This window comes from Somniosus microcephalus, chromosome 2 (genome assembly GCF_052327205.1).
Source record: "Somniosus microcephalus isolate GS21.2 chromosome 2, FLI_Smic_1.0, whole genome shotgun sequence".
NCBI lineage: Eukaryota > Metazoa > Chordata > Chondrichthyes > Squaliformes > Somniosidae > Somniosus > Somniosus microcephalus.
Genome location: NC_140988.1, coordinates 294,995,500 through 295,016,265, shown reverse-complemented (window position 1 = coordinate 295,016,265; position 20,766 = coordinate 294,995,500). Strand labels below are relative to the sequence as shown.

The 20,766-nt window shown below is 49.5% G+C and overlaps 1 protein-coding gene across 1 annotated transcript in view; it reads right to left on the bottom strand.

Annotated features, from left to right (window-relative positions):
* The window catches only part of npr2 (natriuretic peptide receptor 2), a 221,716-nt gene that overhangs the window by 146,688 nt on the left and 54,262 nt on the right, over positions 1 to 20,766 (bottom strand). Inside the window, exon 5 of the mRNA XM_085973308.1 lies at positions 314 to 408. Coding sequence (XP_085829434.1) covers positions 314 to 408 — 95 coding nt within the window. The remainder of the gene's footprint in view (positions 1 to 313; positions 409 to 20,766) is intronic.

The following is a 20,766-nucleotide window of genomic DNA, read 5'->3' as shown; positions in this document are numbered from 1 at the left end:
AAGATTTTCTTCCATCATAATGCCTTCTTGCAAATGGCTAACAATTTTGCTGTAGCCATGGTAACAAAAGTGATTTTAAATTTAAATATATATATAAAATTAAATTCAGTAATTCCATGTTTCCATTGGGGAGCATGGGCCAGGAATAGGAGCACAACACTATAGTTTCATTTAATAAACTGCTCTCCTTTCAAATGTAACTCCCAGCTGAGAATGAGGGATTGCTGACTTTACCCTATAGATTTTTAACTTACCTGTTTGCTAGTGGTTTAGAGGGTTTATTATCTTGCATAAAAATACTAAAAATACTAACCACGTATTTCCCAGTTTCTGTGTTGACCATATCCCAGAGGCTAAAGTCGATGTCTCTGTCACCATTTTTATCAATGTTCACTAATCCAGTAACACCTACAATAAAATAAAAAGGCATACAAATTATTGAAAATTAAATGAAACACCTAAAATAAATTACAAATTCATAATACCATTTGTACACCTGAAACTGATTTCTAACACTGAAATAAAAAGTTTATGTTTTTTAATGCATTTCTTCATGCAATGAAAAGCTCACCCCATTTAGGTTTTAACCAAAGAGGCCTCGGCCTAGAAATTCCCTTGGGTTTGCGCCCATTTAGGGGCGCAAGAGTGGGTTGCGCCGGAAGTTGCGTCGCCGCTGAAATTAGGTGGGCCTTTAAATCGGCGTAAGCCGGTAGCGCTGCGCTGGCACCGATGACATCATCGGTGTGCGCAGCGCCCCGGTACCGCCCGAAACCACGCCGATCCCCATCTTCAGTAGCGGCCGCCTCTTCCCTGGCGGCCGCTAACAACGTTTTGAAAACCTGGCCGTGCTGCAGCCTTAGAGGCGCTATTTAAAGCGGAGGTGCGGCCGGCCGCTTTTTCGGCGGCCGCCTGCCCGCACCTCCTTCCCCGGCCTCCTCCACCCCCCCCCCGCGGCATTGCCGGCTGGTTTCCGTGGAGCCCGGCACTTCGCCGTTGTGCCGGGCTCTTTTGCCAGCACTTTCAACGGGGCTCCGGCCGTTGCAGGCACCTCCCCCTTAAGAGAAGGGGGAGGCCTACAGTACAGCAGCCTGCCGCTCCACACCGGGTGGCGCAGCGGGACCGGCAGCGCTGAAATTCACTTTCAGCGCCCCAAGCGGGGCGGGCACACCCTGTACCAGCGCCCGCTTCCGCTTTGGGGCGCTGAAAGTGAATTTGGGGCGGGCACAACTGGCTCGGCGGCAGGCGCTAAATTTCCGGCGCAAACGTGCTGGCGGGGCGTCACCGAATTTATAGGCCCTCATGTTAGATCACGGGGGTGGATACCACAGTTTTCTTATGGGCATTGTGTGCTCATTGGAAAACTGGTATGTAAACATTTCCTATGTTAAGATTTCCACACTTACCCATTAGAGGATATTTCAGCCCTGCCCACTCAGCAGAAATCAGGCAGTTAAAATTCCCCGTGGGATTCACCCACCAACATCCTGCTCTTTTCCTACGGGTTTCTATTTTAACCAGCTCTTCAGAGCAGGCAAGAAGGACAGCGGCTAGAAACTGGCGGGGTCCTTCATTAAATATGCAGTTCAGGCTCCAATGGCATCATTGGAGCCTGGCTACCAATTTAACCATCGGCCTGAATGGGGAAGCAGCTGTGGCATTCCTGCTCGGCCAACTGAGAGGGAAGAGGAATTGGGGCCAGAAGAGGTCCAAAGAGGTAAGTTTTTAAACTTTTAAAAAAAATGTCCTTGTAGAGCCAGGAAGAGCAGGAATTCTCCCCTGGGCCTCACAAGAAAAGTTTAGGTCTTCCCTTACCAAGGCTCTCTGATCGCGAGACCGTCCCAAAAACCCCACCCTGTGACTTACCTGAGTGCTGGGTCCATTCTTTCGGTTAGTGGGCAGCTTGCCAAACCCAGGGGCCAAAACTCCAGTTGCTCTTCCTGGCTCCACAAAAATTCTCCCCCAAAATGTTGTTAGCCAGGAATCCCAAATGCTATGTTGTCTCCCTGGTGCCAGGGTAAAAGATATCATGGAATGGGTGGAAAAACTTCTGGAAAGGGAGGGAGAGCAGCCAAAAGTCATAGTCCACATTGAAACAATGACATAACTAGAAGTACGTTTGAGGTTTTGCAGAGGGAGTTTAAGGAGTTAGGCAGTAGATTGAAAAAGAAGACCTCAAGAATGATGATCTTGGATTGGTCCCTTTGCAAAGTGATAGAGAGATTAAACAGAGGAAGATTAGAAAGGGCAATGCGTGGCTGCAGGGCTCATGCAGGAGGGAAAGATGCACATTCTTAGGGCATCGGAATGAGTTCTGGAACTTTGGAGAGGGGAAGGATTTAAACTAATATGATGGGGGTGGGGACAGTGCAGGTTTAAGATTAGAGGATTAATAAAGCTGTTGAATTAGAAGCAGAACGCTTAGCTGAAATAAATGGTGAGAAAATATTATCAGCAGGGGAAGGGGAAGAAACAGGCTGAGGCAGCGAAAGATAAAAATGACATTGTTGAAAAGGCATGCATATTCAAAAAAGTCGAGTTGTGCTCGATATTTTTTCCTCATCTGTTTTTTTCAAGCCCTGTTGTGTGCTCTTTTAATTTCTTTGACTGTATTTTTAAGCCCCATTGCATACTGTTTTTCTTTTTCTACTTTGTTTTTTCAACTTCCAATGTATGCTGTTTTTCTTTGCCTATTCTTAAAGGCCTGCTTCCTACACTTTTAGTTAAAATGCCTGTTCCCGCTGTCTTTTTTTAAGAGCTTGTTTCCTGTGGTTTTTTTAAAGGTCTGTTCCCCATGTCTTTTTTTAACATGCCTGTTCCTCATTTGCTTTTTAAATGCCTATTCCCTTTGGTCTTTTTTTTTTAAATGCCTTTATTTCCTGCAGGTTTTTTTTAAAGACCTATTTTTTCTTTCATTATTTAATTCTTTGTTACTTTTGTTTATTTCTTCTCAACTAATATTCTCTCTGTCCTTTTTATTTTTTCTTCAACCTGTGTTTGCCGCTGTCATTTTTTTCCTAACCAACTTAACATAAGAACATAAGAAGTAGGAGCAGGAGTAGGCCATACGGCCCCTCGGGCCTGCTCCGCCATTTAATAGGATCATGGCTGATCCGAATCTAGACTCACGTCCACTTCCCTGCCCTCTCCCCGTAACCCCTAATTCCCTTATCTGCTAGGAAACTGTCTTTTTTGGTATCCCACTCTGCACTCCCAACTCCTCATTACTCCAATTCCCTAAATACACAATATCTAATTACTTCCCCTACCCCTCAACTACTCACTACCCCTTCCTCCTATTCACTAGTACTTTAGGCACTAATTCCTTCACAAAAATCCTCACTACTATCCTTCCCAATACTCACTATGCCCAAAACTACTCACTTTCCCAACTCAAGTAATTACTCGGGCAACTCTCAAATCCTTACAAACTAAAGAACCCGCTCCCACAAGCCACATCATCACACCTACCGCAACCAATGCTGCAGTTCATCCACTTCCTTATAAAAGAGCAGATCCTCTCACTACCTGCGTGCTACGTTACGGGAGCTATCTCTCACAAACGCTAATGGTCAAACTCATTCTGAACTAAATTTTTCTAAAAGTAATTAAAATCACTTCCCACCCCCCACCATGATTCAGGCTCTCCTCACCTGCTTCCTGCTCTGTTGCCATGATTGAAGCCTCCCAGACAGACTCGTCTCGCTTGCCTACCCACTCCCTGCCTATTACAACTGTGAATTCCCACTCGGTGCCCGATGCTCTCCTTGCCAAGCTGCCAGCAGAAATATTCCCCATACTGCGGACTCTTGTTCTCGCCTCATTGCTCATCTCTGACAATGTACACATCTCCCCACAATTTAAAAAGACTACAGACCCCCAAAATGTCCTGCTGCTCCCTAAGAATACCAGCTCAAATTTGGCCTTGGGTTCTTAAACTCTCCTCACTCCTTGAAAATCTTCAGTTCTAAAAAATGTGAAATGATTGTGCTTCCCTAAATGCCAGCTTCCCCCCAAAAACACCACCTGGAATTAAGCCTCAGGTCCTCCTGGTCAGACCTGTGCAGTGTTGAAAATTTTTATCTCAATGCTCCCAAAGAATGTGATGACAATACGGCCTAAAACAGTGGGCAACAGAAGTATCATGGGATTTTACAGCACAGAAGGAGGCCATTTGGTCCATCGTACCTGTGCCAGCTCTTTGAAAGAGCTCTCCAATTAGTCCCACTCTCCTGCTCTTTCCCCATAGGCTTGGAAATGTTTTCTTTTTCAAGTATTTATTCAGTTCCCTTTTAAAAGTTATTATTGAATCTGCTCCCACCACTCTTTCAGGCAGTGCATTCCAGATCACAACAACTCGCTGCGTTTTGCCAATTACCTTGAAAATGTGTCCTCTGGTTACTGACCCTCCTGCCAGTGGAAACAGTTTCTCTATCAAAACCACTCATAATTTTGAACACCCCTGTTAACTCTCCCAAGACGCTGCTACTACAATAATATGGAAATTAAGAAATAACAGAATAAACTAATGATTCAATTAGAATAAAATGTGTTACTATTTTTTGATACCCTACAATTGCAACAGGAAAAGTGAGCTCACAAAATACAACACAAACAATTTGCATCACAACTCACTGACAACAGTGAAAGGATACTGATGAACATCGTAGCACAGCTAAGCAGCGACACAGAATTACATGGAATATATGGCGCTGCATTTATGCAACACCTGCCCATATACCGCCCCCCTTCCCACTGTCCAGGGCCCCAAACACCCCTTCCAGGTGAAACAGCGATTTACTTGTACTTCTTGCAATCTAGTATACTGTATTCGCTGCTCACGATGCGGTCTCCTCTACATTGGGGAGACCAAACGCAGATTGGGCGACCACTTTGCGGAACACTTCCGTTCAGTCTGTAAGGGTGACCCCGAGCTTCCGGTCACCTGTCATTTCAATTCACCGCTCCATTCGCACTCAGACCTCACCGTCCTTGGCCTCTTGCATTGTTCCACGGAAGCTCAGCGTAAGCTCGAGGAACAGCACCTCATCTTCCGATTAGGCACATTACAGCCTTCCGGACTCAATATTGAGTTCAACAACTTCAGGTCATAACCTCGGCCCCTATTATATTTTTATATTTTTTATCCACACTTTTGGTTTGTGCCTTTTCCTTTTCTCTCTCTCCCACATGGCAGCTGTCTTTCACTCTGCCAGCGCATTTCACACGTCATCTAGAGCCATTGTTTGTTTCTTTACCTGTCCGATTACTATCTCGTCTCACCTTGAATATCTCTTAATGTCTCTTCTTTCATCCCCTCCCCCATTTCCCAGCCCCCAAACTGCCTTTTAATCTTTTCATTTCCTGCCTTTTTTTCTCAGTTCTGCAGAAGGGTTTCGACCCGAAACGTTAACTCTGTTTCTCTCTCCACGGATGTTGCCTGGCCTGCTGAATTTTTCCAGCTTTTTCTGTTGTTATTTCAGATTTCCAGCATCCGCAGTATTTTGCTATCATATTAGTGTTTGGTTCACTGCCACCCCTCTTCTAGGAATGCCCACCTTGAAGAAGTTCTGCTCTTCTCTTCGACGGGATCTCCGTTTGGCTTTTCAACCTTGTTCATCTTCATTGCTTTCAGTTTCCCTTCTCGTGTTTGATCAGGTATCTGCCAAGATTCGGTTTCACAGCCGTATCATTTTCCTCAGCAACTGCCTCCGGTTCCGACTTATTCCACGTGGATTCCAACTTCCACCCTTCGTGTTTCAGTTCCACCCAGGATTACAAATATCTCCAAGATATTCATTGTTCCTCGAACTACTGCTCTTGCTGCATCTTGAGATCCACGCTCAACGCCATGCGGCACCACATGAACACTCTCGACCTCTCTCTTCAGCAGAACCAACGCACTCTATCTCAAAGCTGTCCGGGTCCACAGTTCCATTTCATCCTTCGACTCATCCGACATTTCAACAAAAAACTTTTTTCTTCCTTTCCGAAGTCAAGGATCGCAAGCTTCATCAACTCTTGAACACCAATGCCCGTCCGGAACCTTCTTCCCCTTCACTTTCCTCTGACCCCCCTTCTCCCAATCACACCCCCTGCCGCATTTTCACTATTCCCTCTGACCTTCCACTCTCTGACCCTGAACGATCAGTCCTCAGCAAAGGCCTGAGCTTCATCCCCTTACGCCCCCACCTCAATGAATTTCGAGCTCGGCACGATACTGAGCTCTTTTTCCACCGCCTTCGTCTCCGTGCCCACTTCTTTGGCCAAGAGTCTTCCCCTCACATGGCTGACCCTTTCGTCCGCTTTCAGAATTCCCGTTCTACCTGGACCCCTCCCTCTGGCCTCATACCCTCTCTAGATCTTTTCATTGCAAACTGCTGCCGTGACATCGGCCGTCTCCATTTCTCTGCTCCCCTCACTCACTCCAACCTACCTCCCTCTGAACTTGCAGCACTCCATTCTCTCAGATCCAACCCCGACATTGTCATTAAACCTGCTGACAAGGGTGGTGCTGTTGTTGTTTGGCGAACCGACCTCTACCTAGCGGAAGCTGAATGCCAACTCTCCGACACCTCCTCCTACCTCCACCTGGCCCATGACCCCACTACCGAACATCAAACTACCTTTTCCAAGACTGTCACTGATGTCATCTCCTCTGGAGATCTTCCCCCCACGGCCACCAACTTCATAGTTCCCCAACCCCGCACAGCCAGCTTCTACCTCCTTCCCAAGATCCACAAACAGGACTGCCCTGGTAAACCCATCGTTTCAGCCTGTTCTTGCCCCACGGAACTTATCTCTTCCTATCTCGACTCTATCTTTTCTCCCCTTGTCCAGTCCCTTCCCACCTACATCCACGACTCTTCTGACGCTATCCGCCACTTTAACAGTTTCCAGTTTCCTGGTCCCAACCGCCTCCTTTTCACTATGGACGTACAATCCCTCTGCACCTCCATCCCCCACCAGGATGGCCTGAGGGCGCTCCGCTTCTTCCTTGAACAGAGGCCCGACCAGTCCCCATCCACCACCACCCTCCTCTGCCTGGCTGAACTTGTTCTCACATTGAACAACCTCGCCTTTGATGCCACTCATTTCCTCCAAATTAAAGGTGTTGCTATGGGTACCCGCATGGGTTCTAGCTATGCCTGCCTTTTCGTGGGATATGTGGAACGCTCTTTGTTCCAGTCCTACTCGGGTCCCCTCCCTCACCTCTTTTTCCGGTACATTGATAACTGTATCAGTGCAGTTTCCTGCTCTCACCTTGAACTAGACAATTTCATTCACTTTGCCTCCAATTTCCACCCTTCCCTCACCTTCACATGGTCCATCTCCGACTCTTCCCTTCCCTTCTTCGACTTCTCCGTCTCCATCTCTGGGGATAGGTTATTGACCAACATTCACTACTCCCACAGCTACCTGGACTACACTTCCTCCCACCCCGCCTCCTGTAAGGACTCTTTTCCATTCTCCCAGTTTCTCCGTCTCCGCCGCATCTGATCCGACGATGCCACCTTCCACACCAGTGCTTCCGACATGTCTTCCATTTTCCTCAACCGAGGATTCCCCTCTACCGTGGGTGACATGGCCCTCGACCAGCTCCATTCTATCTCTCATACTTCTGCCCTCACCCTTGCCCCTCCCTCCCAGAACCACGATAGGGTTCCTCTTGTCCTCACCTTTCACCCCACCAGCCTCCACATTCAACGGATCATCCTCCGCCATTTCTGCCACCTCCAGCGTGATCCCACCACCAAACGCGTCTTCCCCTCCCCTTTTAGCATTCCCTCGGGACTGCTCCCTCTGCGACACCCTAGTTCACTCCTCTATCACCTCCATCACCCCTTCCCCTTCGCCCGGCACCTTCCCGTGCAAGCGCAGGAGATGTAACACCTGCCCTTATCCCTCCCCCCTTCCCACTGTCCAGGGCCCCAAACACCCCTTCCAGGTGAAACAGCGATTTACTTGTATTTCTTGCAATCTAGTATACTGTATTCGCTGCTCACGATGTGCTCTCCTCTACATTGGGGAGACCAAACGCAGATTGGGTGACCGCTTTGTGGAACACCTCTGTTCAGTCTGTAAGGTTGACCCCGAGCTTTCGGTCGCCTGTCATTTTAATTCACCGCCCCATTCCCACTCAGACCTCACCGTCCGCGGCTCTTGCATTGTTCCACGGAAGCTCAGCGTAAGCTCGAGGAACAGCACCTCATCTTCCGATTAGGCACTTTATAGCTTTCCGGACTCAATATCAAGTTCAACAACTTCAGGTCATAACCTCGGCCCCTATTATATTTTTATATTTTTTATCCACACTTTTGGTTTGTGCCTTTTCCTTTTCTCTCTCTCTCCCACATGGCAGCTGTCTCTCACTCTGCCAGCGCATTTCACACTTCATCTAGAGCCATTGTCTGTTTCTTTACCTGTCCTATTACTATCTCGTCTCACCTTGAATATCTCTTAATGTCTCTTCTTTCATCCCCTCCCCCATTTCCCAGCCCCCAAACTGCCTTTTAATCTTTTCATTTCCTGCCTTTTTTTCTCAGTTCTGTAGAAGGGTTTCGACTCGAAACGTCGACTCTGTTTCTCTATCAACATAACCTTCTATTCTCTTCTCCCTCATATGCTTGTCTAGCCTCCCTGTAGTGTATGTAACCTGTACCACCTTAAGAGACTACCTTAAGGTGATGGACTACTTTCTGATGGCTCCTGTATATTGTAGTACCGGTGGTGACCACACCGGTATATAAAAACCCTGTGGAGCAAAGTGTATTTCAGTTCAGCCCTGACCCTCAGTTACTAAAGACCTGTTTAAGTATTCTGTTGTCTGTGTCCAGTTATTCAGCATAACTACATTTAAAAGCACAGACTCAACAGTGGCGACGAGTCTGATTGTACCTAGCGGCAGTTTTGCATCCAAGGAAGCTTCGTCCTCAGAACGGGCGTCGAAAAGGGGCATCCGCCCTCAACATCCTGCTGAGCACTGCATCGCACGGGAGGCCATCGGGAACCCGGGTTGGTTTGCTGGCCACGAAGTCCACCATCGACAACAGGCAGTGATCATCCCTTCTACGACAGCGGCGGGTAAGCCCGATCGAGCGGCACGGAGGGGAAGTCGGCCGAGTTGTCAGTGGGAGAAGGGGAGGGAAAACGAAGAAAAGGGCGGAGAACACGACCGCAGCCGGTGTCAGGGGCCGGACTGCAATCGGGGCAGAGACGCGCAGCAGCCAGGGAAGCGTTGATGTCCACGAGGACCACGGGAGCGGCGGAGAATAAGAGCAGCAGCGTCGGGGAAATAAAGGACCGCTGGGAGGCGAGAACGGCAACAGCGCGGTAATCGCCATTTTAGTCGGCGGGGGAAGAAGACAAGCGCGGGAAAAGCCGCCAAGCGTGGGAAGCCGCCATTTTGAAAAGTAAAATAAAATAAAGGAAACTCAACAAGGATGCCAAAAACGGGTAACATCACTGCTTTTGATAGCGATGTAGAAGATTGGGCCACTTATGCGGAACGCGTTGAAGTTTACTGTACAGTGAATGAGGTACCGGTGGATAAGAAAGCACTAACCCTATTAAACTCGATGGGTGCGAAGACGTACGGGTTATTAAGGCACCTTGTAACACCAGATAAACCAGTAGGAAAGAGTTTCGCGGATATTGTTACTATCCTGCAAGAGCATTTAAACCCCACGCCGCTGCTGATAGCGGAACGATTTAAATTTTACAAAAGAACTCAGCTTAAAGAGGAAAACAACGCTGAATTCTTAATCGAACTGCGCAAGTTATCAAAGTACTGTCAGTTTGGTACAGGACTAGCAGACGCTTTGAGAGATAAGTTTGTGTGTGGGCTACTAAAGGAAGGAACCCAGAAGCGACTGCTAGAGGAAAAGGATCTTACGCTGGACAAAGCTTTCAGCATTGCAGCATCGCACGAGGCAGCAGCACGAGGCACTGCAGAAATGCAGCAAAGGCCATCGGAATTCAGCACCAATGAAATGGCATTGGGCGCAGCAAAGTGCTATCGTTGCGGAAGGACAACGCATGATCAGAACCAGTGCTGGTTCAAAGATAAAGAATGCAGGCAATGTCGCAAACTTGGTCACATAGCAAGAGTATGCCGGTCAGGAAAGAAGACCAGCAACAAAAAGTCGCCGCAGGAGAAGTACAAAAAAGTACACAAGGTGACAGAGAACAGTTCGGATGAACAGAAGACGGATTCAGACTCCAGCAGTAAGGAACTGGGTTGTCTAAAAATACATAATGTGGGTAACACAGCAGACCACCAAACTATCTGGGTCCAGTGAAGTGAAGCAGGAGTCCAAGTGAAGATGGAATTGGACACTGGATCGGCATTGACGGTCATGAATAAGCAAGATTACAAAAGGTTATTCTCACACATTCCCCTGAGGGATACGGAGATTGTATTGAAAACATACACGGGGCAAAGAGTATACCCCATCGGAAAGATAAAGGTAAAGGTGGTCTACAATGGTAAAGAAAGTCAGGGAATGGACTTGTATGTGTTACCTGAGGGAGGTCCGCCACTACTGGGACGGGAATGGATCCGGAGAATAAATATGGACTGGCATTCCTTACAAGCACTAACTGTAGATTCCTGTAAAGAGGACGACGTCAAACCTAAACGACTGTCCAAAATATTGGATGATGCTAAGGAGGTGTTCCAACAGGGACTGGGAACACCAAAAGGAATTACGGCAAACATCAAGGTTGAAGAACATGCAAACCCAAAATTTTTCAAAGCCAGACCGGTACCTTATGCGATACGACCTGCTGTGGAAGCAGAGCTGGAAGGGCTAGAACGTTCAGGAGTACTGTCAAAGGTGGACTGGAGCGAATGGGCCACACCCATTGTTCCCGTCATGAAGCGTTCGTTGAGCAACAAGCCGGGGGAACCTGGGAAGGTTCGCATCTGTGGCGATTTCAAGATCACTGTTAATCCGGTTCTTCACACGGTGCAATATCCGCTTCCGCGGATTGAGGATATCTTCGCTTCGCTCTCTGGCGGGAAACACTTCACCAAGATAGACTTGGCGCAGGCGTACCTACAGATGGAAGTTGATGAAGCGTCACGCCAGTATCTCACGATCAACACACATAAGGACTTATATCGGTATAATAGACTGGTTTTTGGAGTGACATCGGCTCCAGCGATTTGGCAAAGGGCCATGGAGCAGGTATTACAGGGAATTCCAGGCACACAATGCTACCTGGACGACATTCTGATTACAGGAGATGATGATAAGGAACACCTCGCGAATTTGGAGCAGGTGCTCACCAGATTGAAAGAATATGGACTCAGAGTTAATCGCCAGAAATGTGAGTTCTTTCAGAAGCGAATCTCGTACTGCGGTCACGTCATTGACCAGGGGGGGCTTCATAAGTCACCTGACAAGATCGAAGCTGTTGTGAAAGCTCCCGCTCCGGAAAATGTATCCCAGTTGAGGTCGTTCCTTGGGTTGATTAACTATTACCACAAGTTTCTTCCAAATTTATCCATGGTGTTACACCCGCTGAACACTCTTTTGCAAATGGGAGTACCATGGAAGTGGAGCAAGGACTGTAAGCGGGCTTTTCAAAAAAGCAAGGCACTGATCACCTCTAAGGAAGTGTTGGCTCACTTTAACCCAACGCTGCCTATTCGTTTAGCTTGTGATGCTTCTCCATATGGTATCGGGGCAGTGCTCTCACATAAGTTGCCAAATGGCTTGGAAAGGCCAGTCGCGTTCGCATCCAGATCATTGACCTCCGCAGAGCGCAACTATGCTCAGATAGATAGGGAGGCTCTCAGCCTCGTGTAGGGAGTTAAGAAATTTAACCATTACCTGCAAGGCCAAAGGTTTACGCTGCTGACAGATCACCAGCCGTTGGTTTCCATTTTTAACCCTAAGAAGGGTGTTCCGGTTATGATGGCGCAGAGGCTTCAAAGATAGTCCCTTTTCCTAGGGGCACATCAATATGATATCGAATTCAAAGGTACAAAGCAACATGGTAATGCTGATGGGCTGTCGCGCCTGCCACTACCTACAGCGGAAGAGGCACCGGTAGTTGACCCTGTCGAGATATTTCACTCGACCATCATTGAATGCTTACCAGTCACCAATGCGAGTATTGAGAGAGAGACCCGAAACGACCCGACACTGTCTCGGGTCTACGATTTGACAGTGAAGGGATGGCCAGCACATGGCGAACCACTGTTACCTGCATTCTCAGCCAGACGAGAACAGCTGTCCGTCTGTCAAGGCACATTGATGTATGGAACAAGGGTGATTATTCCTCCTAAATTAAGGGAGAGAGTTCTGAAGGAACTGCATGAAGGTCATCTGGGGGGAGTCAAGATGAAAGGCCTTGCTAGGGCTTATGTGTGGTGGCCAGATATCGACAAACAAATAGAGGATCTGACTAAAAGCTGCTCAGGGTGCCAAAAAGTTCAAAACGCACCTCCAATTGCACCACTGCATCCGTGGGAATGGCCTTCAACCCCATGGCAACGTGTGCATATCGACTTTGCAGGTCCATTCATGGATTCCATGTTTTTGATAGCGGTAGACGCACATTCTAAATGGCCAGAAGTGATTAAGATGTCGACCACTACCTCTGAAAAGACGATCGCAGTTCTAAGACCCATATTTGCAAGGAATGGGTTGCCGGAACAAATATGTTCAGACAACGGACCACAGTTCGTGTCAGAAGAATTCCAGAAATTCATGAAAAAGAATGGGGTGAAACACTATACATCTGCCCCATATCATCCGGCTACCAATGGGTTGGCCGAGAGATTTGTACAAACGTTCAAAAAGGCGATAAAGGCCGTGAGCGAAGACCATATTCCACTACAACACAAGGTGGACAATTTCCTGATGGCATATCGAAACGCCACGCATGCAGTGACAAATCAAAGCCCTGCCATAATGTTCTATAACAGGAGGTTGCGGTCCCGGTTGGATTTGTTAAAACCCAATGTGCGTAGGGAAGTCGAAAACAAACAATTCCAGCACGTAAATAACAAGGCCACTCGGAGTTTCGAAATAGGACAACCAGTGTTGGCCAGGGACTATAGGAATGATAAATGGCAATCCGGAACAATTCGTGCCCGACAAGGACCCTTGATGTACACGGTAGACGTTGGTGAGAACGTAATACGACATCATGCTGACCAACTTGTGGAATCGAGAACAAGGGTCGACCCCATGTCTACGGCAGAGACACCAGTTGAAGAACTTATTGAGCCTGTAACATCTACCTCAGACTCGAACGTACATGATGATGTTCAATCCATAAGAGGTCAAATGGATGAGTCACCCCAGCAACGAGAACCAGAGACCCCTGAAAGGCATTATCCGGCCCGGATCAGGAGGCCTCCTCAGAGACTGAATCTTTGAACAGTTTTGTATGAAAGTTGTATATATGTTATCCATGTTATGTTTAAATTGGGGTGTACACTGTTAAGCTAAAAGGGGAGGAATTGTAGTGTATGTAACCTGTACCACCTTAAGAGACTACCTTAAGGTGATGGACTACTTTCTGATGGCTACTGTATATTGTAGTACCGGTGGTGACCACACCGGTATATAAAAACCCTGTGGAGCAAAGTGTATTTCAGTTCAGCCCTGACCCTCAGTTACTAAATGTGGTAAACCACTGTTTGTATTCCACTGTGTACATGTCTGTACATGCCTCGGCTGACTCCTCCCACGAGTCCAGGTATAAAGGTGACTGCTCCACAGTCCCTCTGTATTCTGGACTGGTCGACCACTCGAGGCACACCTTCATTCTCTTGTTAATAAAAGCCTGTTAGTTACTCGCTTAACCTCAGTCTTTTGAGTGATTGATAGCGCATCAATTTTATTAACAAGATTTTTTATAATGGAGAAGATCCTCACACCAGCATGCCTAGACTTAGACCATCGGGAGGCGGACGCATCCACCAAGTTTGCTCACTGGCTTAGGTGCTTTGAAAAATTCCTGATTGCCTCTGCTGCAACGGTCAAATCGGATGAGGACAAACTGGATGTCCTGACCTCCAAAGTGAACCACCGAGCGTATTCGGTCATCCAGGACGCGACCTCGTACATGGCTGCTATCAAGCTCCTCAAGGACCAGTACACGCGCCCAGTGAACGAGGTGTACGCCAGGCACCTCCTGGGGAGTCGTAAACAACAACCTGGGGAATCGACCGAGGAATACCTTCAGGCACTGTCTGTGCTTGGCCGGGCCTGTGGTTGTAAGGATGTAAAGGCCGCCGTGTACACAGAGGAACTTATCCGGGACACTTTTGTGGCGGGCCACAGGTCCAATTACACCCGACAGCGACTGTTGGAGCAGAGTGACCTCAACCTCAACAAGGCCTCTGAACTCGCACTATCATTGGACGCAGCCTACCGGGGCATGGATGCCTACTCCTCTGCACCGTGGACGCCGCGGGGAACGACAGCCTGGGACACGGTAGGACCGTCTCATAGTGCCGTGCCACCCCAGCCACATCCCAGCAACGGCCCAACTACCGCAGCAGTGTCCCAAGGCCAGAAATGCTACTTCTGTGGCCAGGCCAAACACCCCAGAGCGCGCTGCCCGGCGAAAAATGCGATCTGCTCGGGCTGCGGGAAGAAGGGACACTACGCCAGCGTCTGCAGGGCCAAAGCCACCCCGAACCCCAGCAGCGCCGCGTGTGGGCCGTGCGGGCCGCCATCTTGGGCCTCCCCAGCCATGTGCGAACCACCGGAACAGCAGCCATTTTGGACGCCTCCAGCCACATGGGGATCATGGACGCCGCCATCTTGGACGCCAGCCGGGACGCAGCAGGCCCCCAACACCGCCTCATCTGATACCCGCAACGACACACCGACCCCTACGCTGGCCTCCGTTACGCTGGACCAAGCGAGACCGCACCAACTGGCCCGGTCCACAATGGGCATTAAGGTAAATGGTCACGAAACAATCTGCCTTTTTGACTCTGGGAGCACGGAGAGCTTCATCCACCCCGACACGGTGCGGCGTTGCTCTCTCCCAGTCCTGCCTGCGCACCAGCGGATTTCTATGGCCTCCGAGTCCCAGTCGGCAGACATTGGCGGCTACTGCGTGGTGACACTCTTAGTAGACGGGACTGTGTACGATAATTTTAAACTTCTGGTCCTGCCCCACCTCTGCGCTGCCGTTCTACTGGGGTTAGATTTTCAGTGCCACCTTAAAAGTGTTACGATGGCGTACGGTGGACCCCTCCCCCCACTCACAGTCCGCAGCCAGCAGCTTCCAAATTGCCCGCCGCGCACCAGGTGCAACCTCTCCACACTCAGAGTCACCCCGCCCCCACTGTTTGCTAATCTCACCCCCGACTGTAAGCCCATCGCCACAAAGAGCAGGCGATACAGTGCTGGGGACAGGGTTTTCATTAAAACCGAAGTGGAGCGGCTCCTGAAGGAGGGGATTATTGAGGGCAGCACCAGCCCCTGGTGAGCCCAGGTTGTGGTCGTTAAGACCGGCGAGAAGCAGCGCCTGGTCATCGACTACAGCCAGACAATAAATCGCTACACCCTGCTGGACGCTTACCCACTCCCCCGCATAGCTGATATGGTCAACCAGATCGCGCAGTACCGCGTCTTCTCAACCATTGACCTGAAATCAGCGCACCACCAGCTCCCTATCCGCCCTGAGGACCGCCAGTATACTGCCTTTGAGGCAAACGGCCGCCTCTATCACTTCCTTAGGGTTCCCTTTGGCATCACCAACGGGGTCTCCGTCTTCCAAAGGGAGATGGACCGGATGGTCGATCAAAATGCGTTGCAGGCCACTTTCCCATATCTGGACAATGTGACCATCTGCGGCCATGACTTGCAGGACCATGACGCAAACCTCGAAAAATTCCTCTGCACCGCCCAACTCCTGAACCTGACGTATAACAAGGAGAAGTGCATATTCCGCACAACCCGCCTCGCCATCCTTGGCTGTGTTGTGGAACACGGAGTCATCGGTCCCGACCCCGACCGGATGCGTCCCCTTATGGAACTCCCACTGCCCCACTGCCTCAAGGCCCTGAAGAGGTGCCTAGGGTTTTTCTCCTATTACGCCCAGTGGGTCCCCTACTATGCGGACAAGGCCCGTCCACTGATCAAGTCCACCTCTTTTCCCTTGACGGCAGAGGCCCACTTAGCCTTCCACCATATCAAGGAAGACATTGCCAAAGCCACCATGCACGCAGTGGACGAATCCATCCCCTTCCAGGTGGAAAGCGACGCATCCGACTTTGCCCTGGCCGCTACCCTTAATCAGGCGGGGAGACCCGTGGCCTTCTTTTCACGAACCCTCCAGGGCCCGGAGACCAGACACTCCGCTGTTGAGAAGGAGGCCCAGGCTATTGTGGAGGCTGTGCGTCATTGGAGGCACTACCTGGCCGGAAAACGATTTACCCTGCTCACTGACCAGCGTTCAGTTGCTTTTATGTTTAACAACAAGCAGAGGGGCAAAATCAAAAACGACAAGATCTTGAGGTGGAGAATCGAACTTTCCACCTACAATTACGAGATCTTGTACCGGCCCGGGAAGCTCAATGAACCTCCGGATGCTCTATCGCGTGGCACCTGCGCCAACGCACAGGTTGATAGACTGCGGGCCCTCCACAATGACCTCTGCCACCCGGGGGTCACCAGGTTCTTCCACTTCATCAAGGCCCGCAACCTGCCTTACTCCATTGAGGAGGTCAGGACCATGACCAGGAACTGCCAAGTCTGCGCTGAGTGCAAACCGCACTTTTATAGACCAGACAGGGCTCACCTGATAAAAGCCACTCGCCCCTTCGAGCGCCTGAGCGTTGATTTTAAAGGGCCTCTCCCCTCCTCCGACCGCAATGTGTACTTCCTCAACATTATTGATGAGTACTCCCGTTTCCCGTTCGCCATCCCCTGCCCGGACATGACCAGTGCCACGGTCATTAAATGTCTGAACGACCTCTTCACCCTGTTCGGTTTCCCCAGCTATATCCATAGCGACCGGGGCTCATCGTTTATGACCGACGAACTCCGCCAGTACCTGCTCGCTAGGGGTATTGCCACAAGCAGGACCACCAGTTACAACCCCCGGGGGAACGGACAGGTGGAAAGAGAGAATGCGACAGTTTGGAAGGCCGCCCTGCTAGCCTTAAAGTCTAGGGGTCTTCCGACCTCCCGCTGGCAGGATGTGCTCCCCGATGCGCTCCACTCTATTCGGTCACTGCTCTGAACTGCCACTAACGCCACCCCTCATGAGAAAATGTTTGTCTTCCCAAGGAAGTCCACATCGGGGACATCGCTACCGCCATGGCTGACGTCCCCAGGGCCGGTCCTACTGAGAAGACACGTGAGGACCCATAAAATGGACCCCCTGGTCGAGAGGGTCGACCTCCTCCACGCCAACCCCCAGTATGCTTACATTGCGTACCCGGACGGGCGGGAGGACACAGTCTCCATTCGAGACCTCACACCCTCGGGGGCCCCAGTAACCCACTACCCACTACCACCCCCCCCACGATCCAATATCCAACCCCAGCAGACGGCACGCCTGGGCCCCGCGACCCGCTCGACACCCACAAGGACTACACACCAGTGCCTCAGCCTACGCGGGACTCGACGCCGGAAGCTTCACTACCCCTGCCGTCGCCACGTCGATCACAGCGGCAGACAAGACCTCCGGAGAGACTCCAATACACAAACTTTTAATACACTTCACCCCGCCGGACTCATTTTTAAACAAGGGGTGAATGTGGTAAACCACTGTTTGTATTCCACTGTGTACATGTCTGTACATGCCTCGGCTGACTCCCCCCACGAGTTCAGGTATAAAGGTGACTGCTCCACAGTCCCTCTGTATTCTGGACTGGTCGACCACTCGAGGCACACCTTCATTCTCTTGTTAATAAAAGCCTGTTAGTTACTCTCTTAACCTCAGTCTTTTGAGTGATTGATAGCGCCTCACTAAAGACCTGTTTAAGCATTCTGTTGTCTGTGTCCAGTTATTCAGCATAACTACATTTAAAAGCACAGACTCAACACTCCCCTTAAATGCATCTATACTATTTGCCTCAACCACTCCCGGTGGTGGCAAGTTCCACGTTCTCACCACTCTCTGGGTAAAGAAGTTTCTTCTGAATTCCCTATTTGATTTCTTGATGACTACATTATATTGGTGGCCTCTAGTTTTGCTGTTCCCCACAGTGAAAATACATTCTCTGGCTGAAATTTTCCAATTGCCATGCATACGGGTTTGGAGGCATAGAAATAGCGGGAAAAGGCAGCGCGTCTGGCACCCACCGTCATTCCACCTCCTTGCTCCTTTAACTTGGGTGTGTTTCCCAGTGCACCACGGACCCGATCGACAGAGGCCGTCGATCTAATTCAACTCATTAAATAGGAACCTTAAGATGGTTTTTAACTGCAACTTCTGAATTTAACGGCATGAGCACGGGAAGCATGCAGCTCAGGAACCTCACCTGTGAAGGGGAGGCAGAAGCGCAGTGGCCATTGTGCGAGGGCAATAATTGACAGCTGGGAATACCACATAAATACACACACCTTACACCTCATTAGTTGCCTGAGCGAAAGGCTGTTGCTAACTCCATTTTGTGCACAGATTTAGGTTTCTGGAGTTCGCAGGTCATTTCTGCAACCTTGAAAGCCACTCTCACCACATGGCTAGTCAGTATTAGAACACTGAGGGATTGGCCCTCTGATCGCTACTTGACCTGCCATCTACGTCATCAGCATGGGTGCCGCTTATACTGTCTCACCTTGGTCCTCGGAATCGGACCAAGATGAGCCCCACCATCAACAATACCAGCCACACCAGCAGCAGCAACCGCAACAGCAGCCTTCTCCTCACCGACCTGATGCACCACTGGAGAAGAGGGGCACCACAGGGCTGCAGCATGCCGGAGGCGATACCCGCAACAGAGGGTACACAGGCAGAGGATGAGCTTCCTCAACATGACTGAGCAGCAGTGCTTCAGGAGGCTCAGGCTTTTGTGCCAGGTATTTGTAGACATTTGTAGCTTGTTGGAACAAAACCTGGTGCCCAGAGGTCCTGGTGGACACTCGTTACCAGTGGCTGTCAAAGTCACCACTGCCCTCAACTTCTTTGCCTCAGGCTCATAGAGTCATAGAGTTATACAGTACAGAAAGAGGCCCTTCGGCCCATCGTGTCCACGCCAGCCATCAAGCCCTGTCTATTCCAATCCCATTTTCCAGCACTTGGTCCGTTGTATGCTATGGCGTTTCAAGTGCTCATCTAAATTCTTCTTGAATGTTGTGAGGGTTCCTGCCTCTACCACCTTTTCAGGCAGCGAGTTCCAGATTCCAACCACCCTCTGGGTGAAAAAGTTTTTCCTCAAATCCCCTCTAAACCTCCTGCCCCTTATCTTGAAACTATGCCCCCTGGTTATTGACCCCTCTACTAAGGGGAAAAGTTCCTTTCTATCTACCCTATCTATGCCCCTCATAATTTTGTACACCTCAATCAAGTCCCCCCTAAGCCTTCTCTGCTCAAAGGCAAGCAACCCCAGCCTGTCCAGTTTCTCTTCATAGCTGAAACGCTCCAGCCCAGGTAACATCCTGGTGAATCTCCTCTGCACCCTCTCCAATGCAATCACATCCTTCCTATAGTGTGGCGACCAGAACGGCACACAGCTACGCCCTAACTAACATTTTGTACAGCTCCATCATAATCTCCCTGCTCTTATATTCAATGCCTTGGCTAATGAAGGCAAGTATCCCATATGCCTTTTTAACCACCTTATCCAACTATTCTGCTGCCTTCAGGGATCTATGTACATGCACACCAAGGTCCCTCTGATCCTCTGTCTTTCCTAGGGTCTTACCATTCATTGTGTATTCCCTTGCCTTGTTAGTCCCTCCAAAATGCATCACCTCACACTTTTCAAGGTTAAATTCCATTAGCCACTGTTCCGCCCATCTGACCAACCCATCTATATCGTCCTGCAGACTGAGGCTACCCTCCTTGCTATTTACCACCCCACCAATTTTCGTGTCATCTGCGAACTTACTGATCATACCTTTTACATTCACATCCAAATCATTAATGTAGACCACAAACAGCAAGGGACCCAGCACCGATCCTTGCGGTACCCCACTGGACACAGGCTTCCAGTCACAAAAACAACCTTCGACCATCACCCTCTGCCTTCTGCCATTAAGCCAGTTTTGGATCCAATGTGCCAAGGCACCCTGGATCCCATGGGCTCTTACCTTCTTGACCAGTCTCCTGTGCGGGACTTTATTGAAAGCCTTACTGAAATCCATGTATACCACATCCACTGCACAACCCTCATCCACACACCCAGTCACCCCCTCAAAAAATTCAATCAAATTGGTCAGACATGATCTTCCCTTGACAAAGCCATGCTGACTATCCCTGATTAATCCTTGCCTCTCCAAGTGGAGACTAATTCTATCCCTCAGAATTTTTTCTAATAATTTCCCTACCACTGATGTTAGGCTCACTGGCCTGTAATTCCCTGGTTTATCCCTACTACCCTTCTTGAATAATGGTATTACGTTAGCTGTTCTCCAGTCCTCTGGCACATCCCCTGTGGCCAGAGAGGTTTTGAAAACTTGTATCAGAGCCCCTGCAATCTCCTCCTTTGCCTCACACAGCAGCCTGGGATACATCTCGTCCGGGCCTGGGGATTTATCCACTTTTAAGCCTGCTAAAATTGCTAGTACCTCCTCCCTCTCGATGCTAATATGTTCAAGTATATCACAGTCCCTCTGC